Source organism: Ammospiza caudacuta, chromosome 4 (assembly GCF_027887145.1).
Source record: "Ammospiza caudacuta isolate bAmmCau1 chromosome 4, bAmmCau1.pri, whole genome shotgun sequence".
Classification (NCBI taxonomy): Eukaryota; Metazoa; Chordata; class Aves; order Passeriformes; family Passerellidae; genus Ammospiza; species Ammospiza caudacuta.
The window spans coordinates 13,741,459-13,763,821 of record NC_080596.1 but is presented as its reverse complement, the minus strand read 5'-3'; the positions used below and the strand labels follow the sequence as shown (position 1 = coordinate 13,763,821).

At 43.9% G+C, this 22,363-nt stretch overlaps 1 protein-coding gene across 6 annotated transcripts in view; it reads right to left on the bottom strand.

Annotated features, from left to right (window-relative positions):
• EPHA5 (EPH receptor A5) overlaps window positions 1-22,363 on the bottom strand; it is a 195,777-nt gene that overhangs the window by 25,855 nt on the left and 147,559 nt on the right. For 3 of the 6 annotated variants that reach the window (XM_058803813.1, XM_058803814.1, XM_058803810.1), the window contains 4 exons: window positions 19,252-19,354; window positions 3,101-3,168; window positions 1,607-1,732; window positions 389-574 (listed from right to left, as the gene is read on the bottom strand). In XM_058803813.1, coding sequence (XP_058659796.1) covers window positions 389-574; window positions 1,607-1,732; window positions 3,101-3,168; window positions 19,252-19,354 — 483 coding nt within the window. Of the gene's footprint in view, window positions 1-388; window positions 575-1,606; window positions 1,733-3,100; window positions 3,169-9,771; window positions 9,838-19,251; window positions 19,358-22,363 lie in introns of all 6 variants that reach the window. The other 3 variants (XM_058803812.1, XM_058803809.1, XM_058803811.1) reach the window with 2 other exon arrangements.

Genomic DNA, 22,363 nt, shown 5'->3' with positions numbered 1-22,363 from the left:
TGCTGTTCCTTTCCCTGCCCTTATCTTTAGTGCATACTGTAATTTGGAGAAGAATTGGGCTGGAAAAGTTACAGAAGGCTGTTTTGCTAACTGAGCAGTCAGACCTCACTAACTCTCAATCCCTCCCATATGCCAGCACCATGGGCAACTACGATCAGGGGCATCTCCAGCAGATCCCAGAGGGAGTTTGTTTTAATTGTGGTTGTATACATTCCTTACATCTTCACCTACAGTCCTGTTCTTCTTCCCTGCTTCTGGAAAGGAACACTTATTTTGGAGAAATGATGAGAAGTGCATTCAGAACAGGCATCACCTAAGGCTCTCTCCCTTAACGAACTCTCCCAAAGCCAGAGCTCACAGTGAGCAGCCCACAGCAAGTTGCACCTACTTTTTGTGACGACACCTTCCAGGTGGATGATGTTGGGGTGGTCAAATTGCCCCATGATGCTTGCTTCTCCCAAGAAATCTCTCCTCTGTTTCTCTGTGTAGCCCACCTTCAGGGTTTTGATAGCCACTGGAAACTCACGCTTTCCCTGCAGCTTCAGCCTCCCACTGCAGACTTCCCCAAATTCACCTGCAGAAGAAAATGAGGACACCAAAGGAACATATGATGTGCCTGTGTCTACAGGATGCAGCACAGCCTTGGCTGATGGAAAGCACAAAGGGCGGCCCTGCATTCATGGATATGGACTGCTGAACATTGCAGTGATGACTATCTCCAGCAGCCACTGCACCACAAGCCAAGTAATTCATAAGCACAAGAAAACTTAGAGTAAAAACGTAATTTTCCTATATTTAAAGAGTTATGCTTTATTTTCCACTGGGCTTTTTTTCTCATTTAATATTCTTGTCTACTATATGAAAGAGTCCTGTCATATCCTATACCACTGTCCTGTGTGGATAGCTGTAAAACTCAAACCACTTGCTTCTTAACCCTCCTTTGGTAAGTTACATGGATCGAAAGCTGTCAGCCTTCCACAGTAACATATATTTTTATCGAGCTTTAAGAGTTTTATAAACTCTTTACAATTTCATTACTACCTTTTCCAAAAAGTAACCTAAATGGGTTTTTTTTCTGGTGAACATTAAATTACATCCAAACCCACAATTTCAGAAGATAGAAAATACTCCTAAGGTTGGATGCAAGTCCAAACAAACAGCTTCACTGGAAACAAAACGAGAGTTTCTTCTTCTAACCAAGGAAGTTTAAAGCTTTGGACTTTGGCTTGTGGTTTTTTAATGTCACAGATGACCTCTTATTTTTAATTTTTGCTTCAAGAGTGACCTTAATATTGGGGGATAAAAAGGTTCAAATGGTAAAAAGAATGTGAAACTTAAGTGACTCCTTTCCCTCAGCATCCATTGAAATAGCCCAGCTGACCATTTGTGACCATTTTCGGGACCATTTTCTGAATTTTCAATTCAGCCCCTGAATTTCAAAACCGCAGTCAGTGACAGGTCTGTCCCAAACTTCAGCTGCAACATGCTCACCTTCACTTGCAGGGTACCTAACAGCTCAAGTATTTCACAGCCCTTCCCAGATCTCTCATGTTAAGAAAGCCAACCCTTCATGTTGCAAAAGGGTCATGGAAATGCATCTCCATACCAGCTCCGATAACTCTTTCAATGGTAATGCATGAAGCTTCAATTTCCTTAGCAAACTCGTGGACAGCTTGATTAGGGTCCTCGTAGGTGTGGGGGTCCACATAGGTCCTCACTCCAGGCAGCTTAACTGCAAACACAAATTAAGCACATTTAATGGCATACATCGTCACGCAAAATGGGCATTACACACTCCTGTCCCTGGCACTCTGCTCTGCTGGAAATTTATTTCCATGGTGAAAATGAGTATCATTCTTGAAAGTTGATATTTCGTTTATATGTGACATATGTGCAACTTTGGCATATTTAGCAAAGCACAGGAGTGCTCAGCTGGAATGATGTGCAGCTAAAAATCCCTTTTGGTGCTGTGTGATGGGTTTGTCCAGCATCTGGTAGAAAAGGATTCCTTTCTGGAACTAGAGAGGGTACACCAGGAGGAAAAGTACAAATAGCAGAATGCTACAGGAGTAACTTGCAAAGCAAGCTGGATGGATGGGGGTTGATGGAGAGCTGAAATAAATAATGCCCTACCAGTCACACATCAGCTAATCAATCGCCCACATTATTTCAGATGGAGTTACTGAGATTTAAAAGAACTGCATATTTGCAGTACAAGGCCTGTGGGTTGTATCAGTATGAATATAATCAATAGCGGGCTTTTTCTCCAGGACTTGAGAGCAGAAAAAGTATTTTCATTATCCATATTATAAGTTTGTTTTGACAATCATTAAGGCTACTCACATGAAGAATTGCTCATCAGTCTAATGAGACAGCTGCATTACACTGTGGCTCTTAATTGATTTGCTTCCTGCTGCCTTCATTACATAGCACTAATGGAAATTTGACTTTCACTCACAACGTGTTTGCCTTTTCCACCCCAAAAGGCACCTCACTGTTACCCATCCCCAGATCCCACAGCTCTTGATGAAGGAAGAACTGATAGCAACCACAAGATTTACTTTTTAGTATCACTGCAGAGGGGTTTTCTATACAAGGGCATTAACACAACATTTCTGAAAGCTTCCTAGGTGCAGAAATAGGTGTTATTCCTCACACCTCTGCAGAGGCATCCAAGCTGAAGAGCAGCAGTGGGCTTGGTCCTCACAGCTGCCTGGGGTGAAGCAAAGGTTTCAAACAGGTATTTTGGACTGAAGCATCCAGACCACAAAAATGTTGGGTTGTTATGTGCTGAGCAGAAAAAATTAATGACATCTTGGTTCACACAGCAAAGACAGAGGAACAAACTGAAATGGTTCACTAGAATGATCTAGTGCAAACATACAGGTATGAATAGCTCAGCACATATAAGGACTGTTCAAATCTTCAGTTCTCTGTGGGGCTTGCAGCACGGGCAGGGGGGAACTTCTGCACAAACAATTCTTTTGTCAATTACCACCAAAAGCAGATTTATTTTTTTTCTCAGAAAACCACCTCTCAGTTGAATTTCTCATCACCACAGAAAGCCAAAACCACATATATATGTTTGCTCTTTACTCACTGTGGCCATTATGAAAATGCATCTTTTCTTCTTCTGGATCTTGCTTAGCCTTGCTATAGCCACATCGCCTGGGGAAAAAAAAAACAAACCACAACAGAAGAGTATTTTTGTCTCTGGTATGGCAGAACTCCATTCTCTACTTTGAATCACACAATGCACAAAAACCCAGAGCAGTGACGAACCCAACCTCTCTGGTGGCTCTATTGCTGCTGTCCCAGTTTTAGCTCATCAAACTGGTTGCAATTTCCCAAATGGGATTCAGGGCTCAAGGCCCATGGATTTTCAATTGGACTTGTGTTTCCAAATCCCACAGATGCTTCCAAAAACTCCACTCTACCTGACATTTAATGCAGCTATTTTTAAGAAGAGAAAGCAGGAACAGGAAGGACAATGAAAGGGGAATGGGATGAAACATTAGAATTGCAGAAACAAAATCTCCTGGACTGCAGAGCTTTTGCAGGCACTGGAGTGTATGTCTTGCATGCTCCCCTTCATCCACTGTGCATTTGGACAGAACTTTAAATTATGGTATTTTATAAAATGGCCTTGTGTAAACATTAACATCTTATATACATGCAAAATAATGGCTTAAACCAAAGCAAAACCAAACCCGTTGCCTCATTGCTTTCAGGTGTCTCCTACATATTGTTGGCTCTGCACAGCATTTCATGCACATCTCCTGTCTTTCCACAGGGGAGCTGCCATTCATGGGATCCCCTCTGCCCAGCAGAAAAAAGATGGAAGAAGCAAAGCTGCCTGACCTATCCTGCTCCCACATTAGTGCCCGACAGTGCAAGGACAGTGCTGGACACTACCATGGAGTTGCAACTACAGTTGTATGCAAGTTGCTTCTCCCCCAGGGAATCTCCTATTAGTTTTTGGTTGCTCTTCTGTGACTCTTCATTCTTCTCATTGGTTTTCTAGGTGACAGTTCTGCATTAGCATTAATGCAGTCTGCATTAGCATTAATGCATTAGCATTAACAGTCTGCTTTGGTGGCATTTCTGAGATCTGCTTCACTTAGACAACCACATGGAAGCCCCAGGACAACTGCAGTGGCAAGAAAAATTGCTACACACACACACACACATTTAAAAATACAGGACAGGATGACGTATGTAGGATACACATACATATGCCTGTCCTTCCAAGGACCTGATAACACAACTGGAAACAGGAACTGGATCATCCTACAGAAAACTGCATGAACATGAGACTGAAGGACACTGTTTAGTAGAATGAAAAGCCTGGAACAGACACCTGCAAGCCAGCCAGCATGCACTAGCTGGCACACCTCAAAGAAAGCCTCAGGCCGCTAAGAAGCCACTTAAAGCTGAGAAACCTCTCTTCCATTGCTTCTGTGATTTTTGAGCTAGGTGCATGTGAGCACTCCAGCATCACTCACAGCAAGGAGGAGCATATGATTAGCAGGAACAAAACTGCAGTTAGGAGGAGGCAGTAACAAGAATCTGCATGAAACATGCTCTCAGCATGAAGTCCTATTACAGGGAACTGCTGTCTGCCCAGATGCAAGGGGCCAAGCAGCCTTTTGGCTATAGGATTCTGGCACTGGGTTTGTGAAATGATCACAATTACAGACAAAAGCCCGGACACGATGAGACCCCAACACTGAGCTGGACTCAGCAGAGCTGGATGCTGGACAGTTGAGGAGAGGAAAAGCAACATGAGCTTCTGGAGCTATTCCAAGGAAGAGGAAGCTTACCTTGGGGACAAAGGAGACCTGTGCTACAAGAAGAGGAAGGAAAAAGAGATTGCAAAGGTTGTGCAAGCAAGGGGAATGGATCAAGAAGACAAGGGAAGGTTGGCAGGCAGTCTGGGGATGCAGGCAGGGAGATAAAGAAGTTGCACTTGATAAACAGCCAGGCTATACATGCAGGGCATGATTTCAGCAGCAGCAACCAAGCTAAGACCATAACACTTTGAATGTAAACCCCACAAGAACAGCACTGAGGTGCCCAGAGACGTGGCTCAGTTATCTGCATGTTGGTGCTCATTGCCTTGCTCTAAAAGCAGCAGTGTCATTTCCTGAGATGGGGTCCTGCATCATTAACTCAAAACCTAGGTACTAGGTGTGCATGGAGACTCTGGGTCATTTCAAAGCACATTCTGGTGTTCACAAACCCTTGGTGAGAATGGATTCTTCTTCATCATATGACCTCCCCTTTAACTAAATAGAGAGTTGAGTCTCAGTATCAAGTCTCACTTCTGGCAACCCCAATTTTTTCTGCTGCAAGTTGCCGAAGTTACATCAGCTTTCTGCAGAGCTAACTTTTCTGGATGGAGGCATATGACTCAGTTTGCCTTTTAAAAATACACAAATAACTCAGCTCATCCTTCTACCAAAAGCACATATACGATACTTCTGTTTTGCCTTTTGGAGCAAATGCCCTTATCTCTTCCTCAGGCTTGGAGCACTTTGCCTGTAAAAATGCTTTTCTAACATCATCCTTTCTATGACCTACGTCTCCTGACTCCTTGACCGTAAATATGGGAGACAGAGAGACGCCATCCCCTGCACAGAGTGATCCAAGCACACCTTGCTGCACAACAGTCCATGTTTTACTGCCCAGGGATGCACTCCAAGGGCCAACACAAACCAGTTGGCCGCAGCTGCCCTCTTCTCTTGAGCTGGGTAACACATACAGCAGCACATCACATTAGCATACAAAATCAGGCTCTGGGACGCCTGAAGCATCGTTAAAACAAGCCTTGACAAGACACATCAAAGTGAAATGGCAGCTAGTGGACTGTGACTGTCAAGCAACAGTTGGGTGTCACTAATAAAGCTTTCTGCAAAACCTGCCATCCCTTGTGCCCTTCACACACTTTCTCAAACTACCCAGAGTCCACACTGACTGGGGCCAAACTGCGCTTCTTCCATTCTTGACCTTCAGATGCTTTAAATAACACACACAAGCAGTTTTTTCTCCTGTCTTCTCCAACTAAATCCCATAAAAATCTGTAATTTTGGGTTAACAGTCCAGACTCGCTTTGTGAATCTTACTGGCAGATCAAAGTATCTAAATATTGTGGCTTTGCAATATATTTTGGGCAAAAAAAAAAGCTCTCAATTGTTTGTGAAATAATCCGTTTCTGCATGTGCATTTGCTCTTAATATTTATTGGCTAAGCTGTGAGTCAAAAGCTCTGATGGAAGACTCATTCTCTACTTTATTATCACTGTACAAACCATAGATTTCCTATATCTTTTCTGTATCATGCACAGCAAAAGCATAAAGATCCTGACACTCGCTTCATCTCCCACTGAGCTGGAGATGCTCAGCCAAAGAGGTAACATAATTCAGCAGCACACCTGAATCTCAATACATTTACTCCTGTTGTGGGTTTGTCCCAGTTTCTCTATGTGGAAAGCAGATGCCTTCCTTGCACAGCTCTGTGTTTTTCCATAAAAGTATCAGAGATAAAAAGAAAAGTGAGACTTTAAATATTCTTAAGGCATCATGTCTTATTTAAAAACTACTTGCAGATTGGCAGGCAGCTCGTAAAATATTTATGGAGCAGATTATAAAAGTGAAGTTATAAAATGATCCCTATATAGGTTTATAAAATATAAAATGGACAGGCAGAAAGATGAACAATCCAGCTGGGAAGCCAATGCCCACTACCTTGCATGACAGAAGCCAATTCACAGAGAAAAATCCTTCACAAAGTGAGGCAGAAAGATGCTTGCTCTCCCTGGACTGATGGAGATTCTTTTGTTTCTGCCCTGTGTTTCAGGATACGCTTGCTAGGTTGTGTGTGGCCCTTTGGCCTGTCGGGGCATTCCCCTGAAAAACACAGAATGCCCAAGGGAATGAGTTTTCATCTCCCTAGCCAGGGCCACCATTCTGGTCACAGCCCAGGCAAGACACAGCCAGGGGACTCTGAACCTGGACCTTGGGTGTCAAGCCCTAGGTGGTGATGTGAAAAAATCTTGACATACTTTTTTACAGGCATAGGCAAAGCATTTCAGCACACAGCCAAGGCATGACTGGAAGTGCAGGTGGGGACAGCATTGAGACATCCCTGATGAGGAAAGGGACTTCACCTTGCCAGGTACAGTCAGTACTATCGAACAGGTTGTGCCCTGAAGCAGCATGCAATCCCTCATCCCAGTCTTGCAGAGACCTACACATGTATTTAATCTCTCAAATATGAGATAAACGAAGCATAGGCACTTCTCTGAAACAGAGACAAAACACTTTTTTTTCAGGGGTGAGACCTTCACTCAGAAGCATGTCTTTTACAATAAATCAACTTAGAGGGATGCTTCCAACCCATCTCAAGCTGTCACTTTACAGGAGGTTTGCAAGGACTGCAAGGTTATTGTTTACAAGGGGTTAGTGCTTATTTCAGACTATTTGTTCCAAGATGTTAAAGCAATAGAGCTGCATACGTGTTGCAGTGCAGGATTGTGTTCCATGCAGAGGAACAAACAAACATGGATCTCTCCATCTGGCCAAGATCCTGTCGCCTCAGCTCATGTGTGGAGACAATAACTTGTTCAGTGAATAGCTTTATCCTTGATAAACAATGCTGATACTGAGCCAGAGGCAGAAGACTACCACTAGTGATGTTAGTTTATGTTCAGCATTTGTCTTTGCTGTTTGCAATCCTAGGATAAATTCAGTATCAAAAAACCAGGGAATACTCAAGGAACTGGTGTAAACTGAACAGCTTCTATATTGGAAGTTGATTTCCATTTTTCTGTTCACTTTCCTCTTGCACAAGACCAAAAGAGCAGTAAAAGGTCTGCTGATGACAAGCCAAGACCTTTAGCTCAGTTCAGGAGATCTAGGAGATGGCTGGCCTGAGAGGAACCGGGCAGATTCCCTTCCAAAGGGCTGCAGGCTTACAATCTTCTCAATCTTCTCTTTCCCAGCACTTCTGTCCCCCTCTACACTTGTGTGACCCTGTGTTTGACCTCTGATTAACTTGGATGCCTTACAAAGGAAGTTTCACAAATCCAGCAGTGGTATTTTTAGCCTTTAGTCCTTCCCTGCCTTTGCGCTGAATGACTCCCTGCTTTCCTAAACCACCGCCAGAACAATTAAAAATAATTTAAACAAGATACCGTTTTCCCCTCTTGCAGGAAGCTCCCTCTGAAGTGATTTCCATAAATCTCTCTAAAGAGGTTGTCGTGCCTTTCCATAGCACAGCCAGTGGCATCCGTGCCTTGAAGTAACTTCTCCCATTTCCGCCTCCCAGCCTGCTGCTACACTGGTCTCCCTGCACCTCAGGAGGAAACCTGCAGAGGGTGTTTTCCAGGTCAGCCAAGTTTTCCTTGTGCGTCTTTCTTCTTCATAGCCATCCACTCCAATCTTGGTCCTCTCTGAGAACTATTTTCCATTGCTGTCATCCTCCATTGGGGGCCTTGATTGAGGACATTTGAAGCATGACTTGCAGCCAGGGACTGCCTGTGCACTGGTACCACAGGCATGACAGACAGTAGAAGTACTGCAAGGTTTTCTTTCAGAGCAATCATTGCCAAAACAGTGGTCCACATACCAGAACAACTTTTTATGGGCACACACTTTGAGCTGAGCATCCTTGCCTGCTAAATCTGCTCTTAAGCACTGAAAAGTCACAAAAAACCAAGTAAAAAATGCTCCACCAGGGGGAAAAACCAAAACCAAAACCCAAACTCCTTTTCTATCAAAACAAAAAATACAGCACCAGAAGACCAAAAATGGTCCACCTTAGCGACTGCTGTGCCCCACAGCAAGGAACTGCACCATGACCTAGCTACCACCATGCAAAGCCTCAGCATCCCCCAGAAAACACAGCAGAAGAGTTCCACACCTCTCACCAGCTATGCTGAGAAAACTTCCCAGCTTAACAATGCATGTGGGATGTCTCAGAAATTCTGTGGTCCCAAGCAGCTGTCTGATGGGGATGGTGATTACATGCGTCTCTTAGGAGGCTTAGGAAGATCTCTGTCTACACAAATATTACAGCTGATTCTTCTTTTGGAAGCAACTCAACTGGCATCCAGTCAAACCAACAGAAATTAAAATCACCCCTCCTTTGAGCAGTTAGAAAAGAGGGGAGTACAAGAGAGCAGAAAGTGGTGAGGCAGCCCAGGTGGTGGCAGAACAGGACAGCATGCAGCATGGACACGCACCTCAGGACACCTGCAGGGATATGCCCACTGCTGCTGGAGCATATCGGGGGCAAGCAGCACCATGGCATTGCTGTGTATGTCATACACTGCCCTCTGTGTCCATGACATACACCCCATTCCACTGGCATGCATGTCACATGCCACCAAATAAACACTTTCCTGCTCCCGCCTGCCCCCTGCCTCCTCTGGGGACACATTTCCTCCCCCCAGCCCCTTTGGATGACAAGAAGCAGGACTGGGTGGGTGTCCAGCATCCATGGTGTTTTATCAGACACCTGCTGCAGGGTCTGGATTGACCATGGCATAACACAGCAGGTTTTTGCCCCTGAGATCCCTGCTCTTGCTGAAGATACACTTTGCTTCAGGTCACAATATTTCCAGTTGTTGAGATAGACAAGCTGGGTACAGAGACCAGATGAGAAAGTGATTTCCAGGCCAGTACAAGAAAGGAAGGGAGAGGCAGACTGTGCACAGAGAACACGGACGTAGGACACGGAGTAGGAGCCAGCAAGGGTGGGAACACTGACCATGTTAGGCTCGGATAGGCAACAGCACGCAGAGAAGAAGCCCACCCACAGCCATGATCGCAGCAACTGAAAAGCAAACAAAAAGGCCCAGGATAAGGAATAATCCCACCGCCCTGGCAAGGAGCAAATACATTCACAACATTTCTGTATGTATTTTCTTCCTTCTTATTGCATTTATTATTTGGACCTGAACACCCTGGGCTCCAAAAGTTTCATGGCATGTGCTACTGTTGGTGAAACACACCTTGGGGAGAGTGTCTAGATCCTGGTGCTGTAAAGCAATTAACCATGTGCTTCCTGTACTGGAGTACCACCATCAGGATTAATGGGGCCACCCATGTGCTTAAACTTAAGCACCTGCCTTGAAGCAGGCAAAGTGACTTATTTTCCACAAGCGTGCATGTGGTACAATTACAATTGCCTTTAAAAAAGGAAAACCACTGGATGAATACGAGCCCTGCTTTTGCAGATCCTTATGCATGTACTCACAGAGCCCTTTCTGCACCTCCTTGTGTCAGGGAAGCTTTGCACATGTTAGGTATCTGCAGAAGCAGGACCTTGTGAGAGCATTCAGCCTAAATAAACTCAAAATATGGCGAGCTGAAAGGCACTCCATGCGGCCACAGCTTGCCTTTGAAGGCTGCTCAGCCATTACTTTAATCAGACTATGGGTTTGCCTGGCATCAGTTCTCAACCCAATGCTGGCGGCTGCACCTCGTGTTTGCCCTTTATCCCTTGTCAGAGAACTTGTACGCACAATTTTTCTGTTACCAAATCTATTAAGATAGTTCATCCTGGAAAAGAACATAGTGCAGAAGAAACATCAGGAAGGACTTCAGTACAAGCAGGAGCCCAGTGGTGCAGGTAAACTCAAATAAAAGTCAGCTGAAGATCTCTTCACTTCATTTCTCCTCAGTCATCACAAGAAGTCATTCTTGAAAAAAATCCTGTGCACATCAGATTTTGATACAGTATGACTTACAATGTCTAAATACATTAAAATAGTTTTAGACAAAATTAACATTCTACAACTGCATTGCCTTAAATTATGATGCAAAATAACTTCAGGCATGCAATGACTTACAGAATTATACATTGGATTATGTGCTTACTTAAATTAAAACTGGTGAAGAATGTCTTCTAAGCTCCTTTTGCATCAGCAAAATAACTTGCTAACATTTTCTAAACAGCAATGCCAATATCTCTAACTATAATTAACAATATTTTCTATTTTCATAATGCCCCAGCTTGTTCAGTCATACTAATATGGAAGGAGATCAGCCTTCATTAACCCACTCTGTAGATCCAAGTTAAAACCAGAGATCCAAAACTCAAAGGTACACAAAGGGAACCTGAGCACTAAATATCTTGAGTCAATTTTGCCATTTTCTTCCTTTAACCCTGCAGGATCTGAGTGCAGGGAACTGGTGCATCTCCAGCAGATGAGTTTGGCTGTGACCCTTTAGATTATGTTTCAGCCTGGAGGTCCCTTTCCCCCTGGCATTTTCTAATGCTGCTGCCACCAGACCTTCCCACACCTCCACACCACTCAGCATGCCAAGTCAAAGTTTTCCAAATAGCTGCTCAATTAACATGAAAAGCAACCACTTCCTGAAAATGAAAAGAGCTCAACACTTCCCTGAACAAAGAAAACTCTTTAAGAGCTCATCAGCAACAGGGCTGCTCTGAGACTAAATCACTTCCCTGTGCTGAATCCAGATCTCACTCTTTTTATACAGAGTAAAAATGAAATGTTCAGGTGCAAGAGAAATGTACTTCAGTGTAGCCTTGCTCCTACAAACCCATCAGCTGTGCACTTGTGGTCAAAATACTCTGAGGTTTAGCATTAGGGAAGATCTAAAGTGCTTAGAAACAAACTAAACAGGATCAGCAGACAATAAAATTCACTTTCTGGTCCACGTGCACTTGGTTAGGTAAGTGAACTTACTAATTGCTCTCAACAGTCAGGACAAAGGAAGATTTATTACTACTTGAGTTAAAAGGATGGCTTGATTTGGCAGATAAACTTCAAAATATAAAAATTCTGAGGCAAATAAAACCAATGTTAAACTCAAGCAAAGCCATCATGCATCTTGTGACCACTGGATTTGGGTGCCTGATGGCTTCTAGCAGGGGCCCAGCTCCCATCTCCTTCTTTCCTGCAGGGCTTTCTTAGTCTAAAAACTGAGGAGCTGAAAGCAAAAGCCTTCCAGACAAGATCAAATGCTATGGGTAAGACTGAAATGCTTTTAATGAAATACAGCCGGTCTTCTCCAGGGTTTTAGATCTTTAGCCATCAAGCTGACCTATACTGGAGAGCAGAGTTGAACCAAGCACTGCATACATCAATTCTATCTGCAAAGTCTCCAACCTCACTGAATCAACCAGCAAGCTATGAGGAGAGCTAGTGGGGGCTGCTACTGGTCAGGAGCCCCTCTGATCTGCTGCGGGAAAACAGATGACATGTCCATATAACAACAGAAATTACTGAGAAAACACCTGCAGTGTTAAATCCCCTTGGCTGGGCACGAATATGCTCTGAGGCAACACCATCTCCAAAAGCCAAGTTTGCTTGAAACAAGGTGTGACACCTGCTTCTAGCCCTGCCTTCGAGGAAAGGACTGCAGATGGGAAAGGAAACAGCAGAGGAGCCTGCAGCCGCAGTGACACCTGCAGGAACTCTGTGCCCTGCTGGCACTGCCCTGCTCCCTGGCCAGCCCAGCTCTGCTGCTTTCAGCTATCTCAGGCACACAGAGACAACACCCCTCCTCTTCTAGATAAGGTCACCCCCACAAAGCTTATGTGCATTGCAAACCCAAATGTCCAGAGCACAAACTTTAATAAACCGGTGCGAGGAGCACTTATCAACACCCTTGGCATTGTTTCAAACCCTGGGCTTGGTTAATGAAATGTATATATATCATGGGCCCCAGCAACTGTGCCTGCAATTAATGTAATTAATTTACCACAAGTCTGCAGATGACCCAGAGAGCATTTGGAATTAAACTACATTTTTAATGGCTAGATAGAATTCAGAGAGGCTCTGCCATATATAGATGTGGCTTTTAAGAGTTGTAAGCTGAAGTCTCTTGGAATCATGATAAATGGAAGTCTCATTTGTTGCTTTTAATAAGCTGTTCTAATGGGATGTTCTTCAGAGATTTGCAATTAGAGACTGAAATACTTGAGGGTGCCTGGGAAGATTTTTCTAATCCTTCATACAGCCTTGAGTGATGGTAATGATTGCTTCCTGCATCTCCAGGTCAGGAGGCCAGCTCTACACCTAGCAATTCCTGAGTCAACATGCTTGCTATAAACATCAGAGAAGTGCCATTACACACTGTGAGCTGCTAGGAATATATTCCCACTTTGTCCCAAAATGTACGAATGTTTAAGGAGTCACCTGCTCTTCCTGCTGAGCTATCCTGGCTCAAACATTAAAGTGTGTCTCTGCACTGTTTGAGAGAAGCTGAGAATGCAGAAGGCCAAGCAGATGACAGCTATGCAGTCACTATGGGGAAGGAAAACAATGTCTTCAGGGAAAGGAACTGCACTTGGAAAGACCTCTGGCATTATACTTTTCTATGTCTAAGACATAAGAAAGCAGAGATAACCTTTTTTCTAGGTAAGAGGCCAAATGCTGCTACATGGTGAAGACCCAGGGGAGGTCACACTTCTGATTTCAAAGCAAAGTGAAACATCCACATATTCAGAAGTGCAGAACAACAAGAGTCTGACTTCCTTCTTCATTCTCTACCTGCTCCACAGTCAAGAGAAGACACTGTAAAATCCCACTTTCAAAGACTACATACACAAGGGGTGCTGTGCAGAAGCCTTCAGCTGCTACAAATTCCAGCTTGAAGGGCAGCCCAGCTCCCTTCTCCACGTGGAAACAGGACTTGCACAATGCCATCAAACAAATCCCCTGCAAGAAGGCGAGGAGGTTTCATCACTTACTGCTGCACTACGCCCCATTCTCCCTGCTCAGACAAAGCTTATGCTGGTTGCTTATCTGCTCATCACAGTCCTTCCAGCCCATTCCCTTGGCTGCTACCAGAGGAACTCAGAAATAACTTGGAGCTTAGTTACAGATTAGTTTTACATTTAGTCAACTCTCACCTTCTGTCTGGGCCAAAGTCATCCAAAGGCAGATTAGCCTGGATCCTTAAACCTGTCTTGAAACTGCAGACCAGACTGCCTTGTGGAGCTTGGTGAGTCTGCACTAAGCAAAAAGTGTTAAGAATAGAAGAGGAATGAGGTGTTGGAGCAGCCACATTGGACAAGCTGACCTTGACAGGGTGTTAGAGATGGGTGCTACAGGCAGCAGAGTTCCACACAGGCCCCAGGAAGGTCTGACCCCGTGCGGAGGGGGCACTGGACCACTCTCCCTTCAGAGAGCTGGACTGCGCACCAGTGCTGCTCCTCCCTGGGAACATGTCCCAGCAAACAGGCTGCTAATAGGATGGAAGCAGTGAAAACCTTGACCCCAACTGAAGCAGGACCAGATCCTGCCTGCTCTTGGGTGGATGGGAATTTTGACTTGGCAGAGCAGTAGCTTCCTCGACAAAATCCTTCCTCTTGTCAGGTGAATCGTGGGGAATATTTGGCAGTAGGCAGCATATTAAAGTGGCTATAAATCACAGGAGACAATGTCCTGCAGGAAGAAGGAAGAGCAGGCAAGAATGCAGAGATAAAAATCCTTTAAAATGTCCCAACGAACAAAAATTGTGACTCATTCTAGAAAAATTCTCTATGAAAACCATTATCTATAGACTGTCTCCCATTTCCTACGGAAATATTGAAAAAGCAAACTATTTTAAGCCCTGACACAACCTGGAAAATAGGATGGGGGGAGGCTGTGGAAAATTTCATCCATTTTGACCTTCCACATCACAGAAGGTTGTAAACAGTCTCTCAGGACCTGGGATATAAACCACAATCTTTCTCCCTCTCTATTCCCTGAAAGCCACTTTTTAACAAGATGCACATATTTGTGTCCAGAAAGTAGCCCTCTGCCACCACAGGCACAGATATTTAAAAGTCTAAATCAGCCAAGGTCAAGGATGGATACGCTGGTGTAAGAGCCTCTAATTGCCAATACCCAGGTGGCAAGATTTGTCTTTGCTTTGTCTTTTAGAGGCTAGCTCCTTGCCAGAAGGAGACTTTCTATATATGCACGACACAGGGTGAGGAGGAGTTTTTTGCTGCTTCAAATTTTTTTTTCCCCTAAGTTCTATGAAAAACTCCCTCTGGTTCTTTGGAAGATCACTTGAGATGGAAAGGTCATCCATAATGGGTAGTTGGCTATAAATGCAGATGCACAGTTGACTTGGCTGTTTTGAACAGCTTTTGCAAACATGCACAGCATTGACCTAATATCTTCCCCACTTTACTCTGTAAAAGCTCATGCTTTTGTTCAGTGCTATGAAGTTTGAAAGCTTGAGGGACTGGAGGGACCAGCAGTCTCTTAACACTGACCCTAAGACCTTGTCTGTTTTGCAAAGAGGGCTGGGTTTGAAGGACAAAAGAGGGGTACTGCTCTGGAGCAGTTGTCTCCTCCCCAGACTGCTGAAAACCTGGCTCTTGACCTCAGTTTGTAGGGAGAAAGAGACTGATACCACACAGCAAAAACTGAGGCGCTTTACTGCTCCCTGTGAGATGGAGTGCAAAGATCTTTGTCACTGGACTGTCTGACACAGACTTTAAAACAAAAGTCAGTAATGATTTTAGATTAATACATACTTCAGTCAGGAACAGTAATGGTAACAGACATCTAATTCATGCATTGCTAGGAAAGCAAAATTTATAGATTTGCTCTAGCTGTAAAATGCACAGCACTTCTGAGAATACATAATCTCAACAAAACAGAGATAATAACAACTTTGTGTTCTTTAATAAAATACTTGTAGCTGGTTTAATAATAGATTTTCAATCCACTTCTCTTTTTTATGCTGAGACAACTACAGTCTGATTTAGTGAATCTCTTTGATTTGTAATCCCAATTGTTATATTATTAATATGTCCTTGATGCAAGGAGCAGGATAACTTAAAAAAGTGATCAGCTATTTGGCTTGGCATTTATGACCTTGGTCAGAGGACGTGTTATTTACAGGAAGTTTTCTGGAGCATCTGCAAGTGAATCAGCTCTGAAATGCAGCTTAATTGTTTAGGGCAGAGCACATTTAGTTTCAAATTCCCAGGAATCTCCAGCTTCAGACGCAAAGTGCATTTCCACAGATGGACGCTGACATGTGGAAATGCCACCACGGCTACTGTTCAGCTGACCTTTGGTTAGGGCCAGCTGCCAACGGGAAATGCCAAGCTGTTACTTACATTCATTCAAAAGAGGCCAGAAAACTGCAGAGACCTGAAAGCAAAGAAAAGAGGACAGAGGTGTGGCCCTGCCTTTGGGAACCTAGCAATAACTAAAAAGCCTGCAGACTCCAGCAAACTCCTCAGCCCTGTGACTGAAACTCCTCACAGAACTGCCAGGAGCAGGACGACATTCACCTCGTGCTGCAGAGCTGCTCTCAAGCCTCTGCTTGCTGCAGCCTGGGACTGCGGAGGAGATCTGCAAAGAGGTGCCATACAGCATCCTAGGGAGGAGGAGTATCCTGAGGTGTCCAGGACTTCTCAGGAACCTGGGAGCACCCTGAAGCCAGCACAAAGCAATCTGTTTTCAAGAGCAGGTCAGGCTATGTCTTCAGCGCTGCAGAGCAAGATGGTTTTTCTCCTTCTCCTGCTCACTTACATCAACAGAAAAGACAGAGCCTGGGCTTTGCACAGCTTGCTTGGTGTGGCAAGCAGTAGTGATTCCAGCTGGAGTTCAAAATAGCTGTTTTCCTAATAGCAAATACAGGAAAGAATTAGGAAAGAAAATGCAACCCCCCTGGAACCAGGCACTGGAACAACACAACCACTCCAGAGGTTTAATAGGAAAACATCTCCCAGAAACAGGTTAACTGCTTCAGAAAGGGATTATCCCATGACTTGGAACATGTTTATTGTCCCTGCTGTCACAGCAGGAGAGTTAGTCCACAAATTGTCTTGAATTCCTGTCCAAGGCAAAGCAGCATGAGTAACACATCTCCCTGGCATCTCTGCTTTCTTCCAAATCAGAGCAATTTCTTTGTTTTGTTTAATTTCAAATAGTCTGTCATCTTTCTGGATTTTTGGGGTTTATTTTGCTGTTTTCACAAGTCACTCAATGTACCAGATGAGCTTTAAAATTCATGGGAAGTCAAACTGGCAGAGAAGTCCTGTGGTTTTGAAGCCAATTTTCTGATAATGGACCAAACCTTTGTGTGGGAGGCTTCTCCACCAGTTCCAAATGAAGGACTGGTCTTTTCAGTTAGGGGAAGGGTTGAAAAGATAAAAATGGATGAGAAGTTCCTTGTGCCTACCCTTTCCAGACATCCGGCGTGGCACCATGGAGAATGTTCCAGAAACCTGCAGCTGCCCTGGTGTCCACAGAGGGAAGTGTGGGTACAAGGTAGGAGGACTAAGGTAGCAGCAGAGGCAGCAATAAAACTCTAGCCAAAGGACACAAGGGCTTTCATAAGCATGCCAAGAGATAAAGAGCTAAGAGGAAGCACATCCTGGAAAGCACTTTAGGCAAGAGAACAGAAAGATGTAACTAATGAGAACTGCTGACAAATGGCTCAGGGTTTGCAACTGCTTGCTGAGACTAGAGAGAGTAGCAGAGAAAAGGAGACTTGCAAAGGTATACCCTCCTCAGAGTGGTACTGAGCCCTTGCCAGCGACTGTGGGAGAGCAGGAGCTACTGGCAGCCACACAGTTCTGATTCCCTATGGCCACAGAGGGATGTACATTGCCCCCCCTGTCACTCAGCCCCCAGACCCTTCCTTGCAGAGGGGCCAGGTTACACCCACAGCTTCCCTACAGTCACAGAGGCATTCTCCTTTGCACCAATACAAGCACACATCCGGGCTGGGCAAAGCCAAGGTTCACATCCACCTGCTCTGACTGAAGAGGAACTTCAATCACAACCTCTAGGCTTTAAGGAGAGACTTGAATCCTGTCTAGAGTGTTCAGAGCCAAGTCTTCTGACTACAGCTTTCCTGTAGGCCCTGGTGTGAATTGCCCATTGACTCATCCCTCTCCCTCTCTGCTGCTGCATGCCTCTCATGCAGACAGGAGCATTTACTTTTTCATTTTTAAGCCCAACAAGTCACTCAAAGCAGACAACAGGAGCTCGAACAGCTGAGCTGGAAGAGACTGTCAGTCTCTGACCTTGACTGGAGATGAGTCTGGCAGCACACTTACCTTTCAAGACAGGAAATAACTGCGTCCGTGTCCTTCCACGGATGCCTTATGCCTGGGGACAGAGTTGCTCAGCCTGGCAGGATTTCACTGCTCTGCATTTGCAGACTATCTTACCTCCTCTGGGAAATAAGACCCTCAACTAACTCAACCAAATTCAGTGCTGTTCCTCTGCATCTGTAACATCTCTTAATGTTTACAATATCCTATAAATTAGAGACACCGTGCTAGACCTGAGCTTAGGACAGACCTGTATCATAAAAGCAACTGTGAGCTGATGGGTACCTTAGAAGCATAAATGTTTATTTTGCACTGAAAACAAATTCAGCCTTATCAGTAGATGTACTTCACAAAGCTTTGTGGAGTACTTCACATATGCATGGAGGATGTTGCATTGTTTGACTACTGCCACTAAAAAAAGGTACTAATATACATGTAGAATATGAAAAAAGTGCCTTCCATGCTGGCTGCCAAACAAGTTTTATGTTGCAGTACAAACTTTTCCTGATACAAGCCAGATTTTGCCCCAGTACCACAATCTCCTGTTCAGCAAAAAATTCCATCAACTTCCATTAGAGTTGTCAAAGATGGTATAGTCCAGGCTTTCATCACTTGCCTATGTTTAAGCACATGAGAAGTCAATGGGATGGTTTGAGGCAGTGTCTCCCTCTGTGGGGGAAGCTCTCTGTAGGATTTACTAACGCTTGGGGGACACATTAGTATCGTACACATGAGAAATGAAATCCAGATTTGACCAAAATATGGGGCATTTGGCCATTTCAGTGGCTTTATTCTCATTTTCTTTGCAAGTGTTTTCCTGAAGTTTTCTCCATGAGCAAAGTCCATTGCAAGCTCTGAGTACAAACATATGGGGGTGAAGATATTTTACCTGTAATAAAACGTTCTGCTTATTTTTAAAGGAATGTGAAAACAGTCCTGGGAGAATCAAGTAAAATAATCAGGGCCAGCCCATACACAGATGAAAATCATTGGGAAGTGAACTACATCTGTGAGAGTGCCTTTGTCATTCCTGCTTGTCCAAACAGATCAATCAGCCCACCCTCGTGCTGTTTTACAGTGCTACCGCTGGACAGCTTTGTTCACATGCTGCTTTTGCCTAAATCACACTAATCAGCTGGTCAGATAAAAGTTATTGCAAAAGTTGAAGAAGTATAAATACGCAGCTTCTTCTCTTACCTTCCGCTGAGAAGGAAACCGATAACAACAGCCAGCAGAATGACTCCCACTGTTACAGACACAACAATTATAGGAATCTGGCTCTGGTCGCTGGATGCAGCTACTGCTGAGATGAGAAACAGAAAATGAAGATTAGGGTTAAAATGACAGTCAGCACTCATATGAGTCTTTCTAGTGAGGCTGCCAGCAAGGTTTCAAGTCTTACCAGTTCATTTATTCTTTTACAGTTTGTGTTTTCCCCCTTTTGCTGTCTGTTTCTAGTTTGGAAAGGATATGGGTGGAAAGGAAACAAAACCACATGCAACACTAAGCCAAAAACCCAACAAGATTCCATCTCATTGCTCAATTCAGAAACCAAAGCATTGCAGGATGCAGCCTTCGAGTTTGTGAACTCAAGTTTTTCTCCCTGAGCTAGCTGCATTAGAAATCAGAGATAAAAGATGAAAACCCAACAGGCTCTCATTTGGATGAAAACTCAACAGTCAGAGAGAACATTTATGGAATGTTATTGCTAACAGACACAAGAAAAATCTACAAGATAAAAAGAATTACCTGCACTTCAAGAAGCTATAAAAAATTATAAGCTAACCTCTTTGTGGCATCTCTATTACATGGCTGTGAAGTGCCCTCTGTAAAACAGGAATCTGCTAAGACATGTACATTGGTTGGTCTTTTTATTGGCCAAAACTTGGGGAAGCAAAACTCTTCCAGTCTGTGCCTTGTAAGGAGCCCTCCTGCCAAAAGGCAGGAGACTAAACTGGTGATAAAGATGCCAGCAGAAAAGTCAGGAGAGCTGATTGAGAACTGACTTTTGACACGGGTCAAATAAGAGCAGGTGACCAAGCTCCTGTAGGCTGTAAAATGGAAACGCTAATACCACTTGTATCTTGTTTATCTGCCCTACTTGGCAGGGGAGGAGCCCATTTCCCCCAGGGGTTTGTACGTGGGGCTCCCCAAGCACAAACCAAAGTGTCCTCACCTTGCCCTCTTTGCTGCCAGCTTATTTAACGGCAAGCATATAACCACCCCAGGGTACAAACCTCACATCCTCCCTGCAAAACCAGCTCCCTGGCACAGGAACCACTGCTCTGTGGGGGAAAACCTCATTATAGCTCTTAACCTCGTGCCAGCCCAGGATGAAGCTCCATCCGCCCCAGAGAGCAGCAGGAATTGATTGCGTACTGAAGAAGCCTTTAACTAAATGATTGAACTAAAAAAGGGTCCTTAGCACAGGATTAACGTTATGAAGGCTATAAAATAACTGAATATAGTCCCATATTAATTGTTAAAGGAAAGGAAAGACAGAAAGGTATGACATTAAACATTGATCTGCACTGGGCTTCAAGCAGCTCTTCATATGGGAGCTCTCTGGTGCTTAACCATTGGCAGGGTGGACCTGCTACAGCAGAGTAAGTGATTTCAGAAGGACTGGTCCTGACACTTTAAATATTTCATGCTAACTGCTCCAATCCCCTGCCATCATCCAGAGATTTTATAAGCCTCACAAAGTTATTGGGGCTCCTTAAGATGGTGTTTTACTGCTTTCTTGACAAAATAATTAAAAAGAAAAACATTTAAAGGAGAACATTAAGCAGTGATTGGTGGTTTTTTGCACAGCTCAAGGGATGGGGAAATGAGATAAATTCTACTGTGATCTATGGCAGATGAAAAGCCTGAACTCATAAGCCAAGCTGGGGCTTGCTGCCATTCAAAGTCAGGGACACACACACATCCCCCCTGCATTACCCCTTCCCAGCTTGGTGATATGTTCCTGCTCCTGCCCAGCAGGACCAGCTAGATTAGCTCACCAATCCAGCCAAAACCCAGCTCTTTGCAAAGTTAGTTTTTGGGGCTAGACGAGCTTGGTGGCATTTGGAAAGGATGAAGCAACAAATGGATACACCCAGCAGCACCTTCTACTCAAAATAATTCTGCTGAAAATTGAAGCCTTGGCTGCTTCATGGTGCTTTGCAGAATTGCACAAGCAGGGCAATGTAAAAATTCTCAGATTCTGGAAAAAGAGGGAAGTCCAAAACAGCTTACAGCTTTCCTCCATTGCATTTCTTGGGCTGTTGTTGTATAATTCCTCCAAATATATTAAAACTAACTACAGAAACCTTGTGAACTGGAAACAAAACCTATTGTTCAGTCCAAACGAATTGGAAATAGTTTTTGTTTCTCAGAACAGCCACTGAAAGGGTTTCATCTGTGCTTGAATAAAAATCATTTGCTTTGGCTCTAACAAGAAGTTCAGATTCGTACTCTGATCTAACAGTGAGATTTCGATCTGTGCTTACTTTCAAAATCTCCAGGATGTGCAGGAAAGCAGTGGGAGTCTGGTCACACTCCTGACACTAATATTGACTTTATATAGGGCTTTGGGGAAAAAAAATGCTTTTTATAAGGTTTTAAATGTCAAACAGAGCTGCATTTTGCAAGATACTGAGGCTTACATTGTATTTCAATCCTATTAAGTGTTAAAGAATCTGGTTAAGTCTGGCCTCAGCCAGAGCTTGAGCCCAACAGAAGAACAATTCCCATTCCCAAACTTGGGACAATGTAGTAGGTGTTCCTCTGACTATACCAGCAACTCCTCAATATCAGAGAAGTACCTATTCCTCTGCCTTTAAAATGTGAAAATGACTGGGATGTGGGTAGGACTAAATGACCCATAGAATTTCTAGTGTTTAAAAGTCTTTCCACATGATGTCCTTCAAAAGTCCTGATTAACACAGATACTTACATGATGGGCTTGATGAAAGTGCCATTATTTTTGGACCAGGATCATAGGTAATAGATCAAATGTGCCTATATTTCATGTGTTACTCATTAATAGACCAGAGCACTATTACTCAAACAACTCTAAGCTAGAAACTTTCCAACTGAGAAAAACTACACAGAATAATTTTTTGGCGTAACATGATTTGGTTGCTACTTATAGAGCACAATTAATGGTTAATACAATAAGAAATACATTAAATACACTGTCCTTACTGCATTAATCTTTGCAGTGTGATGCAATTTTCACTGTATTAGCTTAATCTCTGGCTCCACAGCTACATTTGCACATGTATAATGACTCCTTGAAAATCTATTACAACTTCAAAGGCAG